Source organism: Emydura macquarii, unplaced genomic scaffold, assembly GCF_026122565.2.
Source record: "Emydura macquarii macquarii isolate MOO-44397 ecotype Brisbane River unplaced genomic scaffold, CSIRO-AGI_Emac_v2 contig_1043, whole genome shotgun sequence".
Taxonomy (NCBI): Eukaryota; Metazoa; Chordata; order Testudines; family Chelidae; genus Emydura; species Emydura macquarii.
The window spans coordinates 12837916-12864606 of NW_027131180.1; the positions used below are offsets into that span (position 1 = coordinate 12837916).

At 37.7% G+C, this 26691-nt stretch overlaps 1 protein-coding gene across 4 annotated transcripts in view; it reads right to left on the bottom strand.

The window, feature by feature from the left end:
- CASK (calcium/calmodulin dependent serine protein kinase) overlaps positions 1 to 26691 on the bottom strand; it is a 410160-nt gene that overhangs the window by 13581 nt on the left and 369888 nt on the right. For 2 of the 4 annotated variants that reach the window (XM_067545145.1, XM_067545147.1), the window contains 4 exons: positions 14889 to 14957; positions 13418 to 13453; positions 8091 to 8287; positions 6585 to 6700 (listed from right to left, as the gene is read on the bottom strand). In XM_067545145.1, coding sequence (XP_067401246.1) covers positions 6585 to 6700; positions 8091 to 8287; positions 13418 to 13453; positions 14889 to 14957 — 418 coding nt within the window. The remainder of the gene's footprint in view (positions 1 to 6584; positions 6701 to 8090; positions 8288 to 13417; positions 13454 to 14888; positions 14958 to 26691) is intronic. The other 2 variants (XM_067545148.1, XM_067545149.1) reach the window with 2 other exon arrangements.

Sequence of the window (26691 nt, forward strand, 5' to 3'; positions counted from 1 at the left end):
ATACAGAAATATATTTTAATTATATTTTATTGTGGCAAGTTTAATAAAAACATTCATTTTTAAATCCACAAAAATAGTTAAAAACTTAATAACATTCAAAGCTATTGAAAGGCTCAGAACAGCTTGCATGTCATTTCATGCAGTATTCAGATCAGAAAAATTAGCTAAAATGGCATGCTATTCACATTTTTGCAGACCTAGGATATTAGCAGTAGTCTATAGACAGTGACCAACATGAATACAATATGAGAACATCTATTTACACTAAAGATAGAGGCTACTTTTAGTAATCATATTTTATCAGAGAATTATGAGAAATCTATAAAGGAATAGATTGAATTCATGTTTTATAGTTTTCTCCTTAAACAGCTACCATGTTAAATATAAGTAGCATTCTCTTCAAACATGTGCTATCTTTATTCACATGCTTCTAAAATTTTTGATACTTGAATGAAGATTTGCAACAAAAAGTAATGACATGTCTGCACAAGAAAGAACCTCCACCATATCGAGGGAAAATGTATTTAAAAAAAAAATCTCATTTTAGTAAAATCTTAATTTAACTGCAATGCATATTTTCTGCAGCATCTATCTGATCATTGTCAATTGCCAAGGTACAGTATGTGCGTCAAATCAAGTTTTCTCCATTAAAATAAGCCTGTTCCTCCGTAGGGCCAGTAATAGAACGTTTGTGGTAATACAATCATTTCAGTACAATTCTATTGAAGGAATGAGGCAGGAGGCAGCTAATTATAAAGAAGAATGCTTTAATTTAGAGATAAAAATTGTGGCAATCAGCAATTATGAAAAAGAAGGGGGATCCATTCTAACAAGAATTACCAGTATTTCAATCCTGGTGCTCTTAAAAAGGAAGGAAGGAAAGAAGCCTACTATATATTATGGCTTTATTTAATCTAGTGGTCATAACAGTAATGTAGTTTGCAATTCAGATCCATTTAATGTACTTAGAAACCTTTTAATCTTAAAGAAAGTATATAACTATTTCAACATGCGTTGGTCACGCTGCAAACCAGTCAGTATAGTTATTTAAGACTTCTTAACTCAAAAAATATATGGATTTGCAAACTTGTTAATCTGTCAGAAAACATTCTGAACTCAATTTAAAGAAAAAATATCTCCCTCAAAGTTTCTCCAGATATAAAATGTACTTTTAGAGGAAGGTTCTGGCTATATTTTCCTTCACCCCGAGAACCTACAAAGATGGAGTTTTCCCACTGTCTCTGCTGCAATCTCAATTTATTTAAATTAGCTAACGAGTTTATTCAACATTAGAAAGAATAGAGTATCTAATTTGTGCTAACCAGCTTTAATTATCTAACCCTCAAATAACTCCTCATCTCATTGGGGAAAAAAAATCTAGCCTTTATTCTTCCTAAACTGAAATACATTATGTTAGCAACAAACAAAACAAAACAAACAACAAAAATGGTGCATATTAATGTATTAACCACAAACTAGCAGCATGGAGAAGATATGCTTTGGTCTAAATGGGATTACCTAATGACTGTAGGGTTTCCATACACAAATGGAAAATGATTTTTTTTCACAAGATATGAGGGACACGTTTAAAGACTGAACTTTTAATGTTTCTATGCAACTAGCTAATAAAGAAAAGGAGTTATCGAAAGAAAACAGTAAGAAGCAAATAAAGAGACTTTGTCACTTGACAGGTTACTTACATGCACAGAGGCCATTGGGAGTAAGACAGCATGAAAAATGTACAGGGGTCATTGAGATATGGCTTGTAATATATTAGTAAAATAAAAAGTATATGTACAAAATAAACTTTCCCATGCAATATTCTAAACACAAGGCAAATAAATCACATTAAGAAATGATAAAGGCATTTTATAAAAGCTTGGCAGTACTTGAATAGTCATTATTTTATGCATACTATGAAGCATAAGTTAAATCTGAGGAATGATATTTTACAAAATCCTGAAATAGCATTTCTGTAAAAAAGAGTTTTAAAAAATACATTTAAATATCACTGCAACGTATCTTCTAATACATTTGAAAACAGTAACTGAATCTAATAAAGACAAACTATTAATTAATGTTCACTATGGCTTTGGTTGGTTTAAAACAGACTTTAGAAAGATCTGGCATGTTACTGTACACTGTTTGAGGACTTAGCCCAAGACTTGAAAACTGATTAGGGACAAAAGGGAGGTACGATAGCAATGATCTTTGCAGCAAAAGAAAATTCTGTCTTTTTGGCTATAGTAAGCAATTGCACTATTTTTCTCAGGGCTTCATAAATTGTGTTTGATCTGCAAAGCAGTCAGGTGACAAGTTCCACTGATACACTGGCAAATCACACCAAAATCTAAATTATTTCCCTAAAATGTTTAGCTAACCATACATCTTTAGTTGACTGCAAGGCTGTTTTACCAATTACATTCCAGCATCCTTTTCTTCTCCTCCATAAAATAGTAGCATAGGAAACTACTCTGAATGGGTTCTTTTAAGTATTGCTTAAGACTTTAAAAATGTCTATGTTAAAATTTTCCTGTGAATATCTCTACAAGAAAGAGGAGCAAATTCTACCTTCTAATGTCTTTGTGTGACTCCCTCCTCTGCTATTTGAATTAGACTCCCCAAATTCAAACCAACCCTGTTGGTTTTCGCTTCTAGTAAGACCCAAAACAAGAAAGGGCCTACTTCCCCGTTCTGGGGCAGATGTTGCTGAAATCTTGTGAGAACAGCCAGTTTGTGACATCATGACTCAAGATGGTGGAAATCTCAAAATAACAGATGATCTTGTAAAATTTCTACCTTTCAAGATGACAGATCTCATAGGAACATGACAGCCATTTGGGGCCCACTTCTTGTAAGAACTGCTCATAAGATTCTGGCACCCTCACATAGAAAACCTAATTGTTTATTAGCCCCACACCACAGCCTAATCTTGTCATGAAGGTGAACAATGTATCCTTGGACCATTGGTACTCAAAAGATATGAGGACGACCATAGGTTAAATGCAAAATATTATGGCGCTGCTCATTTTCACAAGGCTATATCCACCCTCCGGAAATCAATCTAATTATGTACAAGAAAAAGAATACTGTAATATTTTAGGGTCTCTCTATTCAGTACTGCATTAACCAAACTTAATTATGTCCTATATCTGTAGAATTATTTTAGTTAACCTCTTAATGCCCTGTAATCTCTTGCATTAGACAGTTAATTCCTCTAAATCAAAGACACTAAGACTGAATAAACATTTTTTAAATAAACCCTAATTAGAACCCACACTCCGATTAGACTGCTGTTTCTGGGCACATGCTATGGGTACTATGTCAAGGATACCATTTATTTTATCTGTATTTGTTATGATGATCTTTTATTTTTATTTATTAACTTTGTGAGAAATACGGTGCGCTTAGAGGTGAGAGGCTAGCAGCATTGACCATAGCTAGGAATACAGGCAAGCACTGTGCAAGCCACTACACTCCAAACCTAACCTGAAATCACCAGGAAAGTTTGGTGGGTATTCCCCATTCTCTCTAGTTCTCTTTAACATTAGCAATTTCTGTAAGATGGTTGCAACACTATTTTAAGAGTACCTCAAACCAATAAAAGAAATGCAATTAAAAGTTAAGATTTTCAATCTGTATTCATTTTTCCTTTTAATGATTAGATACAGTACAGCAAGGGTTTCGGAACAAGTGAGTGATTTTATATTTAGTATCGTATGTTCTACTGGAGGGCCAGTAGGACAGCAGCTGTACTGACATGGCAATTGACATTACAGTGTGACTAATTTATTGAAAAACTAGAAGATTCCACTGACACTGTAATGGGCTTTTTATGCTTTGGTCACAACTGGAAAAGTTGCAGTTAAGGCAACACATAAAGACACTTCACTATAAAATGTTGGATATATGTATCCTGTGATTCTGATAAAATCTTAATAGCTCTAATGACAAGAGTATCACAATGTATTACCATCACAGCTTGGCAACATAACTAAAAATGCAGTAAAAAAGAGATTCAATATATTGACTATTTTAAATATTTTTAAAAATAGCAAGACGACACTTCAAATCCACATAAAGAACTATGGGCTCTATCCAACTCCCACTGACATTAATGAGAGATTTGCTGGATCAGGTCCTATGTGTCTGTAAAATTTCAGTTTTCAAAGCTTACCAAAACACTTTTCATATTTTTAGCATTCTAGCATTTGGACACAGTCCTCAGAACTCAATCAACTGCAAGCATTAGGAGAATAACTGCTATTGTTTGTCTAATTTCAGCCAAATGCAATCAAGGTTATATAAGTTTAAAGCTGAATCTACAGTATAACTTCAGAACAGCTGACGTTACATGTTATTCTACTGGAAGTACAACTACAAAACCATACATTTTAACTAGGGCTTTCAAGGAATTAAAAAAATTAATCATGATTAATTGCACTGTTAAACAATAATAGAATACCATTTATTTAATATTTTTGGATGTTTTCTACATTTTCAAAAATACTGATTGCAATTACAACACAATACAAAGTGTACAGTGCTCATTTTATATTTAGTTTTTTTACAAATATTTGCATTGTAAAAATGAAACAAAAGAAAGTGTTTCAATTCACCTCATACAAGTAGTGTAGTGCAATTTCTTTATCATGAAAGTTGAACTTACAAATGTAGAATTATGTAAAAAACAAACAAACCCAAAACCTGAACTAAAAAATAAAACAATGTAAAACTTTAGAGCCAACAAGTCCACTCAGTCCTACTTCTTGTTCAGCCAATCACTAAGACAAACAAGTTTGTTTACATTTACAGCAGATAATGCTGCCTGCTTCTTCATCTAAAAGTGAGAACAGGCATTCGCATGGCACTGTTGTAGCTGGTATTGCAAGGGATTTATGTGCCAGATATACTAAACATTCATCTGCCTTTTTATGCTTCAACCACCACTCCAGAGGACATGCTTCCATGCTGATGATGGGTTCTGCTTGATAACGATCCAAAGCAGTGCGGACTGACGTACATTCATTTTCATCATCTGAGTCAGATGCCACCATCAGAAGATTGATTTTCTTTTTTGGTGGGTTGGGTCCTGTTGTTTCTGCATTGAAGTGTTGCTCTTTTAAGACTTCTGACAGCATGTTCCACACCTTGTCCCTCTGATTTTGAAAGGCAATTCAGATTCTTAAACCTTGGGTCGAGTGTTGTAGCTATCTTTAGAAATCTCACATTGGTATCTTCTTTGTGTTTTGTCAAATCTGCAGTGAAAGTGTTCATAAATCGAACAACATGTGCTGGGTCATCATGCAAGACTGCTATAACATGAAATATATGATAGCATGCGGGTAAAACCACAGAGCAGGAGACATATAATTCTCCCCCAAGGAGTTCAGTCACAAATTTAATTAACACATTATTTTTTTTAACGAGTGTCCTCAACATGAAAGCATGTCCTCTGGAATAGTGCCCGAAGCATGAAGAGGCATACGAATGTTTAGCATATTTGGCATGTAAATACCTTGCAATGCCGGCTACAACAGTGCCATGCAAACGCCTATTCTCACTTTCAGGTGATACTGTAAATAAGAAGCGAGCAGCATTATTTCCCGTAAATGTAAACAAACTTGTTTGTCTTAGTGATTCACTGAACAAGCAGTAGGACTGAGTGGACTCGTAGACTCTAAAGATTAACATCATTTTGTTTTTGAGTGCAGTTATGTAACAAAAAGATCTACATTTGTACGTTGCACTTTCACAATACAGAGATTACACTATAGTACTTGTATGTGGTGGATTGAAAAATACTGTTGCTTTTGTTTATCTTTTTACATAGCAAATATTTATAATCAAAAGTAATATAAAGTGAGCACTGTACACTTTGTAGTCTGTGTTTTAATTGAAATCAATATATTTGAAAATGTATAAAAACATCCAAAATATTTATAGTAAATATAAATTGGTATTCTATTATTGTTTAATAGTGCGATTAAAACTGTGATTAACCGCGATTAATTTTTTAATTGAGTTTAACTCAAAACAAATTAATCGCTTGAATTAACTGCAATTGACAGCCCTAATTTTAACTTCATAATGACATTTATTCTTATTTCAACTGTAAAAGCTTCAAGAAAAATACCATTTTGCAAATCATGTTTTGATTTACAATTAAAAAAAAAAAAAGCTGACATATTGACAAGAATGTCTGGATGCTGCTGCAGAGTCCTCTGTAGGCAGGAATTATAATATGCTATAAAATATTTTACACAGGGCTCCTGAAATTATATCTTGTTGGCTTCTACAGTTCCTTTAAATACTGAAACCAAAGCAGCACAATGCTACTGTTGCATATGTTATGGTGCATTTATCTTGTTACAGATTGCTTGGATTCAGTCTTATTGGTTAAACTATACATTTAAATACTAGACAGAGAATGAGTGTAGAAATGCTGATATAGCTATAGCTTTACTTAACTTTTCCTATATAACTCACTAGGTTCATGGCAGTGCCAGCTGGCCAACAAAAATGAGATTTGGCTGGCAAAACAATTTTTAACCCGGTCTCAAAGACCCTTGCATTTTTCATACCTGCATTGTGCTTTGCCAAGTATTTATCTTTGTACTGCTTCTTTTTCTTTCCAAACCAAGTACAGCTGGCCTGCTGCTCCTGTTTGGTCTTCTCCATGGCAATACAAGCTACTCGCCTGGCATATGAAGGGGGAAAAATAATTAATTAGCTTGTTGTTACCGACAACACAGTACAGTATCCATCCTTTGCTGAAGTATTAACTTTGCTATCATAAACCTGTATTTAAAAGGATATGTGATACTTCGAAAAAGGAAGCTGTTTTAACTTTAAGGTGTACAGCAGAACTTTTCAAAACTTTCTTTTATTAAATTAAAGATGTTCAAGTTACTGAGATGAATATTAATACATATATTTACAGATGCATTTTAAAGATGAAGCACAGAGTTCACAGCCCAGCAGAAAAGAGGGGGACTAATATGACTTTAAGCAACATTTGTGTTCCCTGATGCTAGGCTATTTCAGTGGCTGGAGATGCCCCTGGCATAATTTAGACAGGAGTGGAGAAATTACAGTAATCTCCTGTGGCTGCCCTATAGGCTGCAGTGCTGTCCAAAATCTCCAGGATGCTGCATGTTGCAGCACCCCACTGAGCCTTACCCCTCCCAACCCAGCATGTCCTCTTATATCAGAGCTTCCAAAGAAGTCCTGGGATGGCAGCCTTGTCGCTGTCTGTCTCAGTGCCTGTATTGGGGGAATTCTCCCTCAACCAGACATGGGGCTTTTAGGATCCCTTTATGCTATTCCGATCCTTTTACCTGACATAAAGGGGCCAGGAGCAGTAGTTATGATCTCACCTGACATATTTAGGGTCTGATTCTGCAAACAGATATGTACATGTTCATTTTTAGTCATGACTGTAGACCCGTTTTTATCAATGGGATTCTGCATGGGAGGATTTGTTTGCAAGAGTATGCCCCAATACATTTCAAAGGCATCTGAATTTCTTTATGCTTTTTGTATTAGACGGGTCATCAACTCTTGCAGCTAGAAAAAAAACAAACCCAAACTCAAATCTTGGTAGCTAATTAAGGCCCTGATCCAGCAATGTACATAAGCACGTGAGTAATCCCACTGAAGACAAAGACACATGCTTAAGTGCACTGCTGGATCAGGGTCTAAAAGAATGATTTGACTTTTGTATTAAAATTTATTGATATGTAATTTTCCGGCCTACATATTGATTTTATTTATTTTCTAGATTTCTAAAATGTGGGTCTCAATTAATATAGATCTTAAAGAGATTTTGTGTTTTATTGAAAAAAATTCAGTTAATTCCTACACTTGATTCTGTAGTCCGTATGCAGGCAAAACTCTTGCAAGCAGTTCATAAATAAAGGAGACAATCAAGGTTGCAGAATCTGGCCCTAAATACACACACTTTGTCATGAGAGAATGAGTACATAAAATTACTAGCTACTTAATAATAGGGAATTATGAAAGAGGTAAATACAATAAGGATAAATTCATTTTTATAGAAAACCAAAAAAATAATTAAAAAAAAATACCATTCTTGAAGCTCGGGAGAAGGAATGAGACCTGCAGTACCATTTTTGGAGTTCTCCAGTTTACCCTGCCACCAATTGTGATCATCTTTGCTAATGATCTGGATAATGTCTCCAACTCTAAATCTGATGCCAGCTTCTTTGCAGGGGATGAGGTCATCCTTTGCTGGATCATATTCAAATTGTGCTCTTACATATATCTATAAAACAGGAGTTTGTAGGAGACATTGCCATATTAACACTCATTGGTACAAAGTATAGTAAGTGAAAATTTGATCTGCACATCTAGCTACCACATACTGAATGCTTACAAGAAGATGAAGAAACAATGATGAAAGCATAAGTGACAGTTAAAAACAATGGAGACAATGTGATGTTACCCTTAATACTGGTGACTTCTACATATTTTAAAGTCTAACAGTAACAGCAAATGTTCTCATTCTGTGTGGCGCTTATCTACAAATCTTTAATAGAGATTGTTGGAGTTACTGAAAATTTAAAATTGAAATCTAAATCTGCATATTATTAGCAGTCATCTAAAATTACAGTTTGAAGGTCAGAACCACATTTCATGGCTTGAACTGTACTTTACCTTCAACAAAAGCTACCTAACATTTTCACATTGAACTATATTTTAATGATTTTGATGGTAAGAACTGTTATTGTCTAATGGATTTAGGCTATCTCAGTAATTAGCGGTACTCTTTTAGACTAAATCAAATTCTCACTAGACCTAATAAGAAACCTAATGTAGTACATATTAAATATATTTGCTTGGGTAGAATCTAGGTAATCTCTGCATAGTTTAAATTAATGCAAATGCATTCTTAGTTGTATAAACACTCGTAGGCAGCAATAATGGTAGGCAACTGCAGTTTTTTTAATACCTGTTTCTTACTTTGTGTGTCATCCCAAAACAATGGCATTAAAATGAATAGTCTGAAAAAGGTATGCTCTCAGGAAACAAACTGCAGAAATGAAGTTTTTAACTGTTCTATTTTAAATAATATAATAATGCTTTGCATTTATTTAGTGCCAGGAATCAGAGGATCTAAAGGTTAAATGTCCGGACGAAGGTCTCACAGAACATCTGTGACAGACGTGAGAATAATAAAAAACAGATACCCTAATTCCTATAGTTATGTTAGTGTTACAAGACCAGATGTGACAGTTTGGGAAATCTGTCAATGTACACTGTTACGAATTTTGATTGATTTTATGAATTCTATATATAACTAACCCTCAGCATGTATTGAATCAGCCTCTTGTTGACAGGGACCATGTCAAATATCACACACCCTGTCAAGAAGGACAATCAAGGAAGTTAATAACATGGAATGATTTTGTTCTGGTAGAACAAAGAATATGCTAATGAGACTGGCCAAGCTAAAGGAAACTGGTTGTCTGCAGTGGGGGGCTGGTGCAATGGAAATTCTCCAGGAGAAAGGCAGAACAAAGGAAGAGGTGTTAGAAGCTGCTCTTAAAAAAAGACACATGCTTTCTGAGCGAGGGAGAACCATTTGACTGCCAGACCTGGGCATACTAGTCATAGGGCAGAGAGAAAAAACCTGAGCAGGGGGAAAGGAGAATCTTAGGACCCTGAAAGAACTGACCAAAACCAAAGGGTTCTTCGAGTGGTGCCATGTTCCGGGCCTTTCAGTGGCTTCTGTGGATAACCTGGGACATGAAGCTTATTATGAAGCTGCGGATCTACAGGATTATGGTTATACCAGCTGTATTGTATGGCTGTGAAACATGGGCACTGAGGAAGGCTGAAGAGTGGTGGACTGATGTTTTCACTTCTTGTCGTCTTCATCAGATGCTTCATATTAAGTGGCAGAACAATATCAGCAATGAGGATATTCATAGCTAAACCCAGCAACCACCTCCATCAGCGATGGTTTAGTTTTGGCAGCTTTCTTGGTACAGACATATTGTTAGTATGGAAGATCAATGAATTATGAAATGCTTACTAAGAAATGCTGCTACACGGCTGACGATTATGTGGTCATTAAAAACTTCAATGGCACGATGAGACTGTCAGTGATGGACACAGATGCAGCACCCAGCTGGATCAGCTTAAGGACCTTGCTAGAGATCAGTCTGGTCGGTGCTCAATATGTAAGGAGATCATGTCCCCTTTGGGATTTGCAATGGCGATGATGATGATTTGTTATTTGTGTATAGATCTGTAAGTCTCTATGCTTTCTCTAGGAATAAAGCGTGAAGAAGTTACTCTGAAAAGCCTCTGAGTTGCTTGCTGTGACTGTTATATGCTCCTGAAGGGTTAAACTGTAAACCAGAGTACCCATGAGCATGGGGCTCTGGAAAAGGTGTGCTTAAGGTACTGGGGAGACCTAGGCACAGAACTGGTGTTGGGACCTAGGGCAGCGGGTTGATGGGGTCCTACTTCTGACAAGGGGTGCTAGACAGAGTGCCCATCTCCCTGGAGAAAGCCTGAGAGGCTAGAGACAGTGCTTGGATGCTGCTCCACCTCACTGGGCTTAGAAGCAGGATCCAGAGTGTGGATCCGAACACAGCAGCCTGGTGAGGACCAACAGGGGAAGCATTATCAGGTCTGTGACACTATCCTTCCCCTTATTTAAAGTGTGATTATATTCAGAAAAGTGAATTCTGTGGAATTCTCTGTTTAAAGTCACAATACCACCTTCCATATCACATCTGCTTGGTTTGCCACTAAGATTTTTTTCCTCTAACTGGCAGCCTGGAAGACTCAACCTGGGATCTTTATGACTCATGCAGACTCACTAGTAAGAAAAAGTCTGCAATTGGAACTTAGTTAACAATTCTTATGGTGCTATATAACCCAGAAAAGAATAGAGCTCACTCTGCAATAACTATATTGGCTGTGAAGTGCAAAAAAAGTATAAAGAAGTTAATATATTTTTGTCAGAAAAGTAAGCAGATACATCTCTAAATACACAAGGTAAGGAGGATTTGTTTTTATACAGACACTTTTCTGACCACAGTTTGCTCTGCTTGCTTTAAATCATATGTACTTTAAATAAATTATTATAAGACAGAGTAATTTGCTTTGCTTTCATTTATAAGAAACATTTATCCACCTTACTTCCTTTCAAATTCTGCTCCAATAAAGCTCTAACAGTCTAGTGATAGCAACTGGATGCTAATGTTAATGGGACTACAGAACTGACTCAATTCTTTTTCTCAACACTGTAGTCACACGTATAATAGAAACAATCTTAACATAGTCAGTCACTTTCATACCTGAAATATATTTTGTCTGTTTAGAATGATAGCACCTGATGAAAGGTGCCAAAGTAGAGGGCCTGATTTTCAATATTTTAAAATCTTATCCTCACTTTGCCATAGACTCTGTGTGACTTTGGGCAAGTAACTTCCTCTTTCCTCAATGGACACATCTGTAAAATGGGGATTTAAAAACCCTTTAATTGCTTTGACTAACTAATTTGTGTTTTTGTGATTTGATCAATATTGCACTGACCCTTGTTTCTCCTCCTCTCTGGTACAGACAGGCTAGAAGAGTGACCAATATTTCGTACCCCTAGAAGCTCCTCCTTTCTTTTCCCTCTTTCTTGAAGTATGATTCTTCCCTATGCACTCTGTCCCCATGCAGAGACCGCTGTGGTCCTTTATGGAAAAGTTTGGACTTCTTTAAATATATCTAGGGAGCCCTATAAAAACTTAGAATGAGTCCATCTGCCTTCTGGGCCCAGGGTGAAGGAAAGAGCTGAGCTGAGAAACATTCTGGTTCAAATGAAAAGGGGAAGTAACCTTGGGAAGGAAACTGGAACAACCACAACTGGTAGAACAAGTTATGAGGGAAACCATGAAAGAACAGATGATTCTTCCATTGTCCTGGCCAAACTGATGGCCACTAAGAAAAATACTTTAAGGGAAGGAAAGCAAAAGTCAGCTGAACATAGAATCTTAAAGTATGTTTCATGGAGCATCTGTATGACTAGACTCAGACTACCTGGGACTCTAACAACAGGAAGCTGCAGGATATGTACGTACTTCAAAAATGGGAAACAAAAGGAGAATAACCCATTGCTCGAACAGGAAACTCTGCTGACTGAGCCTGAGAGTGGTAAAAAAGACCTTTACAGAATTTGTTCATCCTGGAGTTCCTTGAATTTCTTGGTTTAATGATATTCCTTGTAAATTATTCCCAACTCTTTGTCTTGCTAGAGCTAGGGGCTAAGTCTCTGATTCAGATTCAGAGGAAGTTTCCCCTTCTTCAGAGGAAGACCTTGGAAAGGTTGGGCCTGCAAGGAGCCATTAATGAAGATGGATCTGGGACCTCTTGATGCTACATGGTGGTATAGCAGGTGTAACAAAGTTCCTTGAAACTGTAGAAGAAAATCATTAGGAAGCATTAACAGAATCCGGAGGGAAAAATCCCGGCCCAAAGAAGACACTTGTTACTGAGGATAAAGTTCTGCTGCAGCCATGCAAATATTGCAATGTGTATTTCAAACAGATACCTGTACATAATACACATAAACTCAGGCATATAGATAATATAATTATCTGTGTTTGGATATTTACAAACCTTCAAATATCTAACTAAACCAAGCTGCTTGGTAAGCACTACATGAAAGATGAAGTTAGACTGTAATTTAGTTTACAGCAATATGAGCTAAACATTATAAAAATCTTTGAAAAGTGATCAGAAACAAAATTTGTAATCTCTCTCCCTTAAACACCTTGTGAGATTTGCTCAAAATTTTCTAGAAGAAATCTGCATCCTTGAAATTTTCAGTGTGCTGGTTTTGGTGAAGCTAGAGTATGGGACTGAAAATTAGTCTTATAATGGGATACTAACTTCAGATTTAGTGGCCCTTCATAAAAGTAATCACTAGCACGTAATAAACATTAATAACTAATTATGAACTAATTAAAATACTTAGCAACTTTTAAAGTTTCCTCAGAATGTTTAAAGTTTAACTTTCTTTATTTGCCTTAGTTGGATCTAAATTCCTGGCACAGCATAAAGCTGTACTTTACTCCAAAGTGAAAACCTGTGCAGGTTTCAAACTTGAACAGTGCTGTACATGTCTATTGATGTGTTCTTAATAATTAAAACAACCTCACAGGTTGACGTTACAATTAACTTCCCAGTCTCACACACAAATAAATGGATGAAAAAAACATTACTTTGAATTAGCCACATACAATGAGTTAAAAACAAAATGGGATGATGCATTCTTCAAGCTTAAATGTTATAGTCCAGCACATACAGAATATAGAATGGAAAAAGGTAAGAAGGGTTTGGTTACTAGTAGCTAAGTTTAGAAAAGCTCCCATGGAGGATATCTATTCACCTGTCGTCCTTTTGGTTGCGTTGTCGATGGCAAGTCCTGCAGAACAAAGCCAACCCAGGAGAAGAAATTTTCATTTTACTTTTTAGAGCATACAACATAATTTGTTAGTGTAATTTGTTACATTGCAGCAAAATATTATGTTGCACATATGTATAAAACATTAACCCATTTCTTAGAAGTGCTTATTTCTTAAAAGAAATCAAACCCAGGCTGTTTAGCAGCAAGCTGAAGAAAGCCAGTAAAAGTTTAAGCAGATAGAAAATGTGCTTTTTTAATAAACGATTCAGCATCTTCAACACAAAAGCACCTGCATGTGAAAGAGGCTTTTTATAAGAATGCCTTTTTCAACTTAATAGATACTTAAATTAGATGAATTTCTAGAAAAAAAGAAATAGTTAAAATAAATATTGCTAAATTTTATCTTGGAAAGATATTAAATGTTAAATTGTGACCAGGAATAAATTTATGAGTGTGTCTATTATGTTGCAAGTTCAGTATTTTTCCACATAAATTTATTGTAGTTCTCTATCCACGTAATTATCTTTCATTCTTATAATTAAAATACTTTACATTGTGGCTAATCATTTCCAAACTGTTATTTACTTTTAATAGTTGCTGGAATAGTTGCTTTGCTCTATGTTTTTAAGTTGATATAAAATCCCATGAAGTGATGGCATTGTTGAAGTTATCACAGTGCACAAAACAGAGCGTCAGGAGCACTCTTACAGAAATGTCACTGAAGGAACTTGCAGATACAGATGCTTTGTAACGGCTTGCCATATAAATCACGACACTGACAAACGATAAACAATACAAGTTTCAACATCTATTTAGAGATATTTCAAATCAAGAACCTTTCTAGCTGAATACATGCTGAACTGGAAGTACTTTGTGTTCAAGATGTGATGATACTAGCTTGGGTTTGTAGTGCAGTTTAAAGCCACTTCCTTTTGCTTTTTCATATCCAGGCCAGGCTCATATTTCACAAAGTATGTGCACGTACCACAACAGCAGAGGACACACCAATTCCTTAACTCAGATAGCGGAAACGAATACATATTCCAGAGGTCTCTCAAAACTTCAAGGTTGGAAAAGCCCTGAAATACCTGCTGTGCAATTATTCTTCCTTGAAACACGGCTTCAAAAGTTTAGAATGGAAATAACGCTTCCATTTAAATCCTTGCTTAGTTTTGAGGAAGCTAGGACCAGGGGATTGCTAAGAACATTTGAAGGATGAGTGAACTGCCATGTTACACTAATTAATATTTAATTAATTCAATTCATGTTAATGAGAAGAATATGTTGTTGAAAAAAAACCTTAAAAGGAGAAAACAGGGAGTTATAGTTGTAGTAGCCTTGATTATATCAGCAGAACGCAATTTTCCACTGAACACATGTAATTATAACAGTAATGGTAGATGAGCACCAACCAAATTTGCACACTTTCTCTGTCTGGAACTGGAGGTCTTACCGAAACAGAATTGTTAGTGCTGCTATGACCATTAGCTGGGGACTGTCTGGATGTAGAGGGGGAATCTCTCTGAAATAAGACACAAGGTTCATTAACACACAACACTAGCACAGGAACACAGATATATTTAAATGAAGAGTTACATCCACAGCTTTATAATAATTTCTTCAGCTGTTTCTTTGGAGAACGTTTCTACACTATAAACTGCGTAAGTCTCCTAAAATTCTGAACAGTTTTCCACAATTTGAGATTTGAATTGATTTGCTTATTTATCCTAAAAATTACATATTACTACCTCAGCAGTCAGTCAGTTTGCTGAATTTCCCAATATTTGGGACCACTTCTTAAGAGTTGCCTCATGTGACTATCATGGTGTTAAAGGTGAACTGGGACATTAGTAGCGGCCTTTAACAAAAAATTTAAAGATTATATGTTGAGCAATTTAAATAGTATGGGCACAAGAGCAGTCTTCACCCTATAGCTGATTTTGAATAAACTTTCTAGTTTTTTCCATGTGTTGGGGATGATCTGTTTCTCCTCCATGAAATGTCCCCATGCACACTGTCTCAACCACCCTAGAGGACCCCAGCTGGAGTCCAGAGCTGGCTGGTGAGGTGAGGTAAGGTAACTGGCATGTTTTTTTTTTCTTTTGCATTTTTTTCTTTTTTCTTCTGCATCTTATGCCACGGCTTTGTAAAATTTCAAGGTTTTATTATAATTATTTTATAGTCTAATTGGTATAAAAATAAAATTTTGCCAAAATAAATATATTTCTAATAAATAAATACATTCAGAGTAAAATTCTGCCAAACGGCAGCTCTTGACACAGCTCCACATGACATTCTCAGAAGGAAACTAGGGAAATGTGGTCTAGATGAAATTACAACAAGCAGTCTAGTTGAAAGACCACACTCAAAGAGTAGTTATCAATGGTTCACTGACGAATTGGGAGGATGTATTTAGAAGGACCCCACAGAGATCAGTCTTGGGTCCAATACTATTCAATATTTTCATTAATGACTTGGATAATGGAGTGGAGAGTATGTTTATAAAATGTGCAGATAACACCAAACTGGAAGAGGTTGCAAGCATTTTGAAGGACAGGATAAGAATTCAAAACAACCTTGACAAATTGGAGAACTGGTCTGAAAATCAACAAGATGAAATTCAATAAATACAAATGCAAAGTACTACCTGTAGGAAGGAAAAATCAAATGCATAACTAGAAAATGGGGAATAACTGGCTAGGTGGTAGTATTACTGAAAAGAATCTAGAAGTTATAAAGGATCACAAATTAAACATTAGTCAACAATGTGATGCTACTGAGAAAAAAGCTAGTATTTTTGAGATGTATTAAAAGACAGGCAGTACCTGTCCTGCTCTACTCAGCACTGGGGAGACCTCAGCTGGTGTACTGTGTCCAATTCTAGGTGCCACATATTAAGAAATATGTGGACAAATTGGAGAGAGTCCAGAGGAGAAAAAACAACAGTGATACAAGATTTAGAAAACTTGATTTATGACAAAAGGTTAAAGAACTGGGCTTGTTTAGTCTTGAAAAAATAAAAGACTGGAGGGGAACTGATAACAGTCTTCAAATATGTTAAAGGCTATGATAAAGAGGATGGTGATTAAATTGTTTTGTATGTCCACTGAAGGCAGGACACGAAGTAATGGGCTTAATCTGTAGCAAGGGATATTTAGGTTAGATATCAGGAAAAACTTTCTAACTATATTTAGTTAAGCACTGGAATACGATTTCAAGGGATGTTGTGAAATCCCCATCATTGGAGGTGTTTTAAGAACAAGTTAGAAAAACACCTGTCAGGGATGGTCTGGTTTTCTTGCTTCTGTCTCAGCACAGGAAGCTGGATTAGAGGACCTCTTGATATCCGTTCCAGCCCTGCATTTCTATTATTCAGTGAGTCTATAGAACAAAAAAGCCACCATTTGCCCAAGCCTTGAAGGGTGACTTTATGCTCCGGTCCAGTTCCATGATGGTTGAGACATTATTCACAAAGTACATGTTAGGACATATTATGGAATGGGAAACGGGGATCTGTGATGATTTTGAGTCTTGAAGAGGGATAAAAAAGGGATAACAGCTGAACCTCCTGTTTACCCTTGCTATTTGGAGTGCACAATATATTACAATGTAAGATCATCATCAAAGAAATCTCAAGCGCTAATTGGATACTTATTCAGTAAACAAAATAATTCATTCACACACTGTATAAAAATCAGGAGTGCTGGAATGCAAAGTTCCATGTCTAAAATCCTTTTAAGTATGTTCAGTTAGTGTCATAATGTTACAGACAACAAAATGAGAAAAACCAGATTTAAAAAAAAATATTAGAAATTCTTTGGTTATATTTTATCGAATGACAGTGCATTTAGCGAGCAGATTAGGAGCCAGGACCCCACCTTCACTGCTCATGAGACAACATTTATCTGATTGGACTTCACCATTAACAATATATTAACATATACAAGAAAGTTATATAACAGCACTCATAACTATTCCAAAGTGCCAACTAGTAGTTAAAATAACAGGCTCTATTTATTGTTGTTGCCGGTACTATTTGGTGTGCTGTATAAACTCAACACAGCATTCAGGACTTCTTAGTTTTGACTTGTTGGATTTGGTTTAAAATGAAGTTCCATGAGCAGCCATCTAGAGGAGCTCCAGACCTGACATAGCAGAATGCAAGTCTTATCACTTTTAAGATCTCTATATCTCAATAAAATCCACCATAAAAATCAAATACCTGTGTATATTTCTACTAGATGGGTTTGGAGAAAATATAGAGTCATTTGGCTGCCTTAGTCATTTATAGTACTTAACAAATTGACAGAAACAATTTTTTTTTTTGCAAAAATCCTCAAGCATAACAACTTCCAATTATCCAAGGGATGCCAAATACACTACATTGTATCAAAAAAATTATCTATGCTTCAAGAAATTGTTCTGCATTTTTCTGTATTTGGGTTATTAACTGCCCCTTTAAATAACTTCAGATGGTCGGTAAAAGATCCTTCCTTCAAAAAAGCTGCAATTTCCTTCCCCTACATACAGAGCTTCCTTCCACTTATAGCAGATTTTTTTCAGATAGCATTAGACTATACTAGTCACATGGAGGAGTCATTTGTCCCCTCAGCTGCAATCATCTCCTGCTGGCTCTGCCCATCTCTCTGACTGTCTAGAAGAGATGGAAGATAAGCCTAACTTTGGTACCTTTGATTTGGTTTGCTTGTCAGATGACTGTTTCTCAAGCACCAAACTTTGGGAAGTGCTGGAAGCAGACACAGCCTATGTGCCTAACCTGAGCAAGAAAAAGCTCAGATGGAGGCAGAGGGCATCACATAACTGCACATTCTCTTTGACCACATATCCTCCCCAAATAAAATGTATTGAACTATGACAAAGGCCTCTGAACCTGAGGAAATTCAGAGATCTGCCTCAATGTCATGCTCTGCTGACTAGCTTTTACCTCTGAGGAACTTCAGAGGATCATGTCTTGTTCTGAATTTCCTAGTGGCATTAGGTAGTCAACATTTTGGGACCTACGTGTGATTCCATGGAATCTATATAGGCTCTTGAACTAGGCTAAATGGTTGAAAACTACCACAAACCCAAGCAAAACTTCTAAAAGAATGCCCTGAATAAGTCTGGTATCCCTTTGAAAAGTCCCCCACTCCCCAACATCGGGAACCAAGATATAATGTGATCTGCTTTTAGGCTCCTGATTGCTATTTCCGCAACTCAGTGACAAGCATCACAAGAATATGAAAGGAACTGGTACATGAAATTGTAAGCCCAATAGTAAAGAATTTTAATGAATCTGTAAACTTGTGGGTTGTACTCTATGACTGGAGAATTGCTAGTATAGTTCCTATATTTAGGAAAGGAAAAAAAGTGATCCGGGAAACTACAGGCCTGTTAGTTTGACCTCAGTAGTATGCCAGGTCTTGGAACAAATTTTGAAAGAGAAAGTAGTTAAGAACATAGAAGTAAATGGTAACTGGGATAAAACACAACATAGTTTTAGAAAAGGTAGATTGTGCCAGACCAACCTGATCTTCTTCTTTGAGAAGATAACTGATTTTTTAGACAAAGAAAATGCAGTAGATCTAATCTACCTGGATTTCAGTAAGGCATTTGATATAGTTCCACATGGGAAATTATTAGTTAATTGGAGAAGAAGGGAATTAATACGAAAATCAAAAGGTGGATCAGGAACTGGTTAAAGGGGAGACTACAACAGGTCAGACTGAAAGGTGAACTGTCAGGTTGGAGGAAGGTTACTAGTGGAGTTCCTGAAGGATCAGTTTGGGGACCAATCTTATTTAACATTTTCATTAATAAACTTGGCACAAAAAGTGGGAGTGTGCCAATAAAATCTGCGGATGACACAAAGTTGGGAAGTATTGCCAATATGGCGAAGGACCGGAATATCATACAAGAAGATCTGGATGACCTTGAAAACTAGAATAATAGAAATAGGATGAAATATAATAGTGCAAGGTCATGCACTTAGGGACTAACAACAAGACTATAAGACAACAACAACAACTATCAGATGTGGAGTTATCAGTTGGAAGTGAGAGAGGAGGAGAAAGATCTGGGTATATTGGTTGACTACAGAATGACTATCAGTTGCCAATGTGATGCAGCTATGAAAAAGGCTAATGCAGTCCTAGTATGCATCAGGCAAGGAATTTTCAGTAGAGATAGTGAAGTGTTAAGTACCATTATACAAGGCACTGGTGAGACCTCATCTGGAATACTATGTGCAGTTCTGGTCTCCCATGTTTAAGAAAGATGAATTCAAACTGGAACAGGTGCAGAGAGGGACTACTAGGATGATCAGAGGAATGGAAAACCTACCTTATGAGAGATTTAAAGAGCTCGGCTTGTTTAGTCTAACCAAAAGAAGGCTGAGGGAAGATATGATTGCTCTTTATAAATACCTCAGAGAAATAAATACCAGGTAGGGAGAAAAGTTAAGTGCCAATGTGGACATAAGAACGTATCAATAAAAATTGGCCACCAGCAAGTTTAGATTTGAAATAGCTGAAGGTTTCTAACTATCAGAGGAGGGAAGTTCTGGGACAGCCTTCCTAAGGGAGCAGTGGGGGGCAAAAAACCTAATTGGCCTAAAGACTGAGCTTGATAAGTTTATGGAGGGTATGGTATGATAGACTGCCTACAGAGGCATGTAGCCGATCTGAGACCGCTATTAGCAAATATCAACAATGGCAAGTGATGGGATGCTAGATGGAGAGGGCCCTGAGTTAATAGAGAGAATTCTTTCCCAAGTGTCTGGCTGTTGGGTCTTGCCAAAAGGCTCAGGGTCCAACTGACTGCCATATTTGGGGTCAGGAAGGAATTTTCCCCTGGGTCAGATTGGCAGAGACTGTGGAGGTTTTTCACTTTCTTCTGCAGCATGGTGCACGGGTCACTTGCAGGTTTAAACTAGTGTAAATGGTGGATTCATTGTAACTTAAAATAATGATTTGAGAACTTCAGTGTCTCAGCCAAAGATTATGGGCTGGGTGAGGTTATGTGGCCTGCAAAGTGTAGGAGTTCAGATGGTGCCTTCTGGCCTTCACGTCTATGAGTCTAAGAAAAAGCTAACGGGGATGGTGGAAACTATTAACTTAAGGTTATCTTGATTTGCCTAACTACAAGAGGCATTCATCAAATTTTTAATGTTTAGGAAGTTTCTTCTAAAAGAAAATACTCCAAGAAAGGACAGCAAAATTATGTATTGCATACAGCTTGTTGGAAGGTGGCAGCCACAGTGGAGCTGCTTCTTAGAATACCAGGACTGCTTAGAACTAGAGCAGAAAATGTCAGATTCTGTCTGAAGATCAGATCAAAGGGAGAATCTTTTCTTCTGTAAAATGTGCAAGAACGTCAATCCTCTTGGGGGAGAGGAGGCAAATATATGGTGGACCAGGTGTTCCAAGAAGGCCAGAATGAATTCAAGTTTTGACTAGGTGCTTTCAATAGCCAGGATTAAGGTAGCACTACCTGAACGTCAGGACTTCCCAAACTTGTCCTGCTCAGGCCACCTAAATAAACACTACATTAAGGAAAGAAAGAAGTGAAGTGACACTTCTATGACACCCCCAAGCTAAGCAAGAATGAACAAAAGGGCATATTGCTCCTGGATTCTGACTGGCTCTTCAGGTCTACCCCCACTTCTGCATCATTAGCTGGGACAACCCGCACCAATTCCAAGTACTGGCAGAAGCAAGGTATTGGCTAGTGATTTAAAGCTAATAGGTTTAAGCCTCAGTCCGTTTGAGGCAATTCTTCGGCAGTCACTATTAGAGCTACTGGATTAATCCTTTGTCAAACCAGACCCAGGCAACAGCAGCCACATTATGGTTCTATTTTCACATCTGATAAGACTAAACCCACAATGTATGCCAAGATGAGTGCCAGAATCTACAAACATATTTCAATTCCAATCTGGTGCAAGGTATCCTGTTTTCATTGATAAACCTCAGAAGATTTTTCTGTAACTAGGAAGGCCTACAGTTGCATGCTTTAGAAATGGCATTCCAAGGGGGAAGAAAAGTTTGTTTATTTATTTATTTTTCATATTTAGTGTTTTTGAGTCCATTGAAGATTACCACTCAATTCCATTTTTTAATGACTGCCTGTGTCTCACATAGACAGTTTCAAAGACTTAGAAGTTTTTCTCTTCAGAGAAGGTTAACTTGCAGATATTTGCCTCTGTCAGCACTCTCTTGCATCTTAAACTGAAAATCATTTCTCAGGTTTTTGTATCAATGGAAGGTAAGAATGTTTGTATAATCCACAATAGTAGTCTAGTTCAGGTGGCAAGTACAAGAAGTCCAATTAACAATTGTTCTCTCAATCCTTATCCAGGTTGTTGCATTTCTAAAAGATCATTTTTGTTGGTTGATTTTTCAGGAGAAAAACAAGAGATGTCTTTACTGAGGAAAGACATGTGTAAAGAAATAAGTCTGGCATTGTGTTCTGAAAAAGGCACGACTCAACCTCATCCTGATCTTCTATGTTAAAGCTCCATAACACAAGTACTTCTACCAAAAATGTTTTAATCAGCTGTCAGTCGTTGTCCTTCCTTATGAATGTAGCTTCCATAAGGATGTGTGAGTGAAAGATCCCACTGAGAGGCTTAATGATTTGCACCAGGACCTTGAAATAAATAAAGAATTAAACAGGGAGCTGAGACATAACATGAGATGCCACTATGATATGTTCTCTCCATGAATTATTTTGGTTGGGCTATTAATATACTGTATGAGCTGAAACTTCTGCATGGCCTTCACAATCAACCCTTGGCAGAGAGTATTGCAGTAATCACTGTGGCTAAGGTCTGTGTCCAACAGCAAAGGGGCAATTTCTTGGCTAGCCAAAAGAGGGAAATGGATGTTTCTGGGCCCTGTACTACCTGGGTATCTGTAGGACTCAGACTATGTACCACCTTGATAACTGGATGGCAGATGACCTCAATAGATGAACAATCAATAGTTTACACAAAAATGATTATAGGAACAGTGAACTGTCAGCAAAGTCTAAACCAGGAAATAAAAATTCCCTTTTAGAAGTTATGTGGCACCTTAAAGACTAACCAATAAGCTTATGTCCAAATAAATTTGTTAGTCTTTAAGGTGCCACAGAACTCTCGTTGTTTCGCTAAAAACAGACTAACATGGCTACCCCTCTGGAACTCTTAGAAGTTAAGTCTCTAATCCTCAAATACATGCCAGCAAGATGGCAGACTGCCAGTCTACTGCTACTCTTGAAGCCAATGTCTTTGCACTGACTTCTGTTTTCCCTGGAGTAACTAGAAATAAGGAATTTGGCATGTTAGTCAAAGCTGCCTTTCTAGCTAATCCAGTAATGTTAAATATGATTTCTCTATCTTTGATTTTTCTATAGTGTTTATTACCAGAATGAAAGCATGGAAATGTCCTAAAATATCCTTCTGGGATATTAATGTCTCACAACATAGTTTAGCCTTAATTGGTAACTCCTCTTTTAGGAATCAGAGATTTGGCTACTAAACTGACTTGTCTTTTAGTCCTGTTTTGTTCCTTCTAGAGCATCTCAACTAGTTCTTCTAAAAATTAATGAACTCTGGATGAAGAAAAATCTGAAGGAATATGACAGCCTTCTGCCTAATGAAATAAAACTCAGTTAGATTGCAAACCTACTTCACTTTATCTTATCACAGAGGAGCAAGATTCAGGAGGCTGTGTCCCTCATGCCATGAGAAATGCATGGAGAGATCTGCTAAAAGACAGAGAAGCATATGCACTATGTGACAGCCAGAGATCTGAACAAGCTTGAAATAAATCCTAGGTTAAAATTTTCAAAACTGACTCACTGAAACGAACATGAATTGTGTAGTTAAATCACCTACCTACCTTTGAAAAATCTCAACCAAATATAACAACAGCCTGGATTGAATCTCATTATGAGTACCACTGACTTAGAGGTGATTAACTATGGATACTCTACACAATAAGTGAAACTTCAGCTGCAGCAGTCATGAAGGGATATGGTATCTCTACAGATGGCTTAATGTTCAGGTAATAAGAACTCCATTAAACATCACTAAAGAGCCACAAATTAGGACAGATAATTGGACAGCTGCAAATCTCAGGTACTCAAAGGTGGTACCTTCCAAATTTAGAAAAGTAATGGGCCTTTATATCTAAAGGTATTCTAGCATATTACCTTTGATTTTAAGAACAGTTAATTCTGTTTATTTGAGGATAATTAATGGGTAGAGAAAAATCTCAATTATATGACCAATGGTTTAGAGTTTTAAAAATTTTCAGTGGCTCTACTTTTGTATTCCTCCAGCTGTAAAGCTAGATTACTGTACTATGATGATTTTAACTGTCCATGCCTTGCAGGAAGAAAAATAATAAATTCTAGCAACCGTTAAAAAAAATCTAGTAAAATAGCTTTTCTGTATATTATAATGTTACTATTTTAAAACCAGACTGAGTGAAAGCAGCCCTGTATTCACACTCTACACACCAGTATAATAATCGTACAAATACACCTTGTGAGATATCATTTGAAAACTAATAGCTTGCTGGTCAACGATATCATGGTGAAATATATGTAGAAACATTATATGTAAAGTTATGAACATAAATGGAGGTTACTTGCTGTAACCGGAGGTTCTTCGAGATGCATGATCCCTATCTGTATTCCATATGTGGGTACATATGCACAACATGCGGCGAGTCCAGAAATTCTTCCAAGCCCTGTCCACTGACCCACACATGCGCAGTGTCCTCCTGTATGCTTCTGTCCGAGGGTATAATGGGCAGTGCAGATTGGCGCCTCTCCAGTTCCCTTTTACTGCAATGTAGTAGGGTCTGAAGCAGAAGGGAAGGAGGACAGGCAGTGGAATACAGATAAAGGATGACTGTACATCTCGAAGAACCTCCAGTTACAGTAAGTAGCCTCCATTTCTTCTTTGAGTGATGGTCCCTATGTGTATTGCACATGTGGGTGACTCGCAAGCATGTTCAGTCTGGAGGAGGTTGCAATGAAGTTGGAAGCAGCTATTCTTGCAATACTGTTGTTCCCACTGTTGCATCTGCAGCTGCCACTTGAATCAAGGCATAACGTGCCATAAATATGTGGACAGAGTGCCAAATTGCCACTTAGCAAATCTCCTATGGTGGGACGTCTGATAAAGATGCCGTGGAGGTTGCCTGTGCTTATGTGGAGTGGGCTGTAATCCCCCTCCCCCCGGGAGATAGCTTTGCTATTTTGTAGCAATCTTATATGTATTCTGAGACCCACTTAAGAGATTCTCTTTGAGAATATGTCTCGACATCTCTGCTATGGCGACAAAAAGCCTTGGAGATTTGCTAATGGCTTTGGTTCTTTGCAGCTAGAATGGAAGGGCATGTCTAACGTTGAGGGAGTGCAGCCTCTCGTCTTCAAGAGAAGTGTAAGGCTTTAGAAAAAAATACAAGTAAGTAGATTGCTTGATTGATATGGAATGCAGAAACAACCTTGGGGAGAAATTAGGGGTTCAATCGAAGGAAGACCTCCTCTTTGTGGAATCCTGTGCAAGGTGGGTCTGCCATCATGGCTGCTGGCTCACTGACCCTTCTCTGGCTGACGTGATAGCTACTAAAGAATGCCACTCGCACGGAGATGTGTGTCATGGCACATGTCACCATAGGTTCGAAGAGTGGTCTGAGAGTGTTGACAGGATGAGATTAAGGTCTCACAGAGGCACAGGTTTGATGATTGGTGGAAATGCCCTGATAAATCACACTGTGTGGGCGGGTACATGAGTACAGACTGTCCCTCCACTGGAGGAAGGAATGTTCTAATCGCTGCTAGGTGTACCCACAGTGAACTAAGAGCTAAACCTGATTTCTTTAAGGTGAGGAGGTAGTTGAGGATAACTGAAATGCTCACTGTGTTGAGGGAATGCTGATGGCATTGTGCCCAGACAGAAAAGTGGTGCCATTTGGCCTGGTAGCAGGCTCTAGTAAAGTATTTCCTACCTTGATTGAGAATTTTCTGGATAAGGGCAGACCAGGAGCATTGTATCTCAGATGCCCATCCTAATACTATGCCATGAGCCCAGCTGGGATGCTTGGGTTCCTCCATCTCAGGTTAGGAGATCCAGAAATGGGTGGATCCTGATGGGTGGGCACCTTCTTAAGAGGTTCGTGAAGCAGAACTGTCTGGGCGAGTAGAGTGCTAGGAGGATAACAGTGGCTCCGTCTCAGAGGACTTTCCGTATAACCTGAGGTATGAGGAGAATGGGGGAAAGGGTATCTGAGACAGTGCGTCCACGAGACGAGTACAGCATCAACTTGGGAGTCTGCCAATGTCTTCCCTGGAGCAATACATGGGAAACTTTCTGTCTGACTGTGACATGAAGAGGTCACATAGGAGAATACCCACTGTATGAAGATGTTGGTTAGAGCTGTGTCATGCATTTCCCATTTGTGGTCTGTAGAGAAGCTTCTTCTCAGTCAGTCTCCCAGGGAGTTCTGACCACCTGGATGATAGGGAGCCTGTATGGTAATCTGATTCCTGATACACTAGTTTCACAGCCCAACTACCTCCATGCAGAGAGGAGGAGGTTTTGCTCCTCGTTTGTTTATGTAGACCACTGTGTTGATATTGTCTGATAGTATCTGTACATGAAGTGAGCGTATGAGGTGGAAGAAGGCCTTGCAAGCTAGACAGATGCTGTGAGCTTCAGAAGGTTTATATGGAGCCGGGCCTCCTGTGCGGTCCACGTACCTTGTGCTGTATGGCAGTCTAAATGAGTGCCCAGCCTGTAAAGGAGACATCCTTCAAGATGGTGGCCCTCAGTGTGGGAGGGCTGAAGGGAGTCCCCACCATGACTTTTATCAGGTTGGACCACCAAGCAAGGGAGCTGAGAACTTAAAAGGGAACAGTGACTCTGGAGTCGATGTGGATGCTGGTCGGTCAATAGCTTGAGTGGAGCCAGGTTTGTAGGCACTGCAAACGGAGACAGGCAAAGGGGGTCATGTAGGTGCCTGAGGCTATATGGCTTAAGAGCAAGAGGCACTGATACACCATAGTTCGAGGCTTGTGGATAATGCAAGAGATCAGGTTGCTCATTGTGCAAAACCTGTCTGCAGGTAGGAAAGCTCATGCAGAGATGGAATCCAACCATGCCCCTATCAAATGTATTGTCTCTGTGGGTGACAAAATGGACTAGTCTTCATTTACACAGACCCTGTGGGTTGCGAGGAGGTGCCAAAGAGACTGTATTG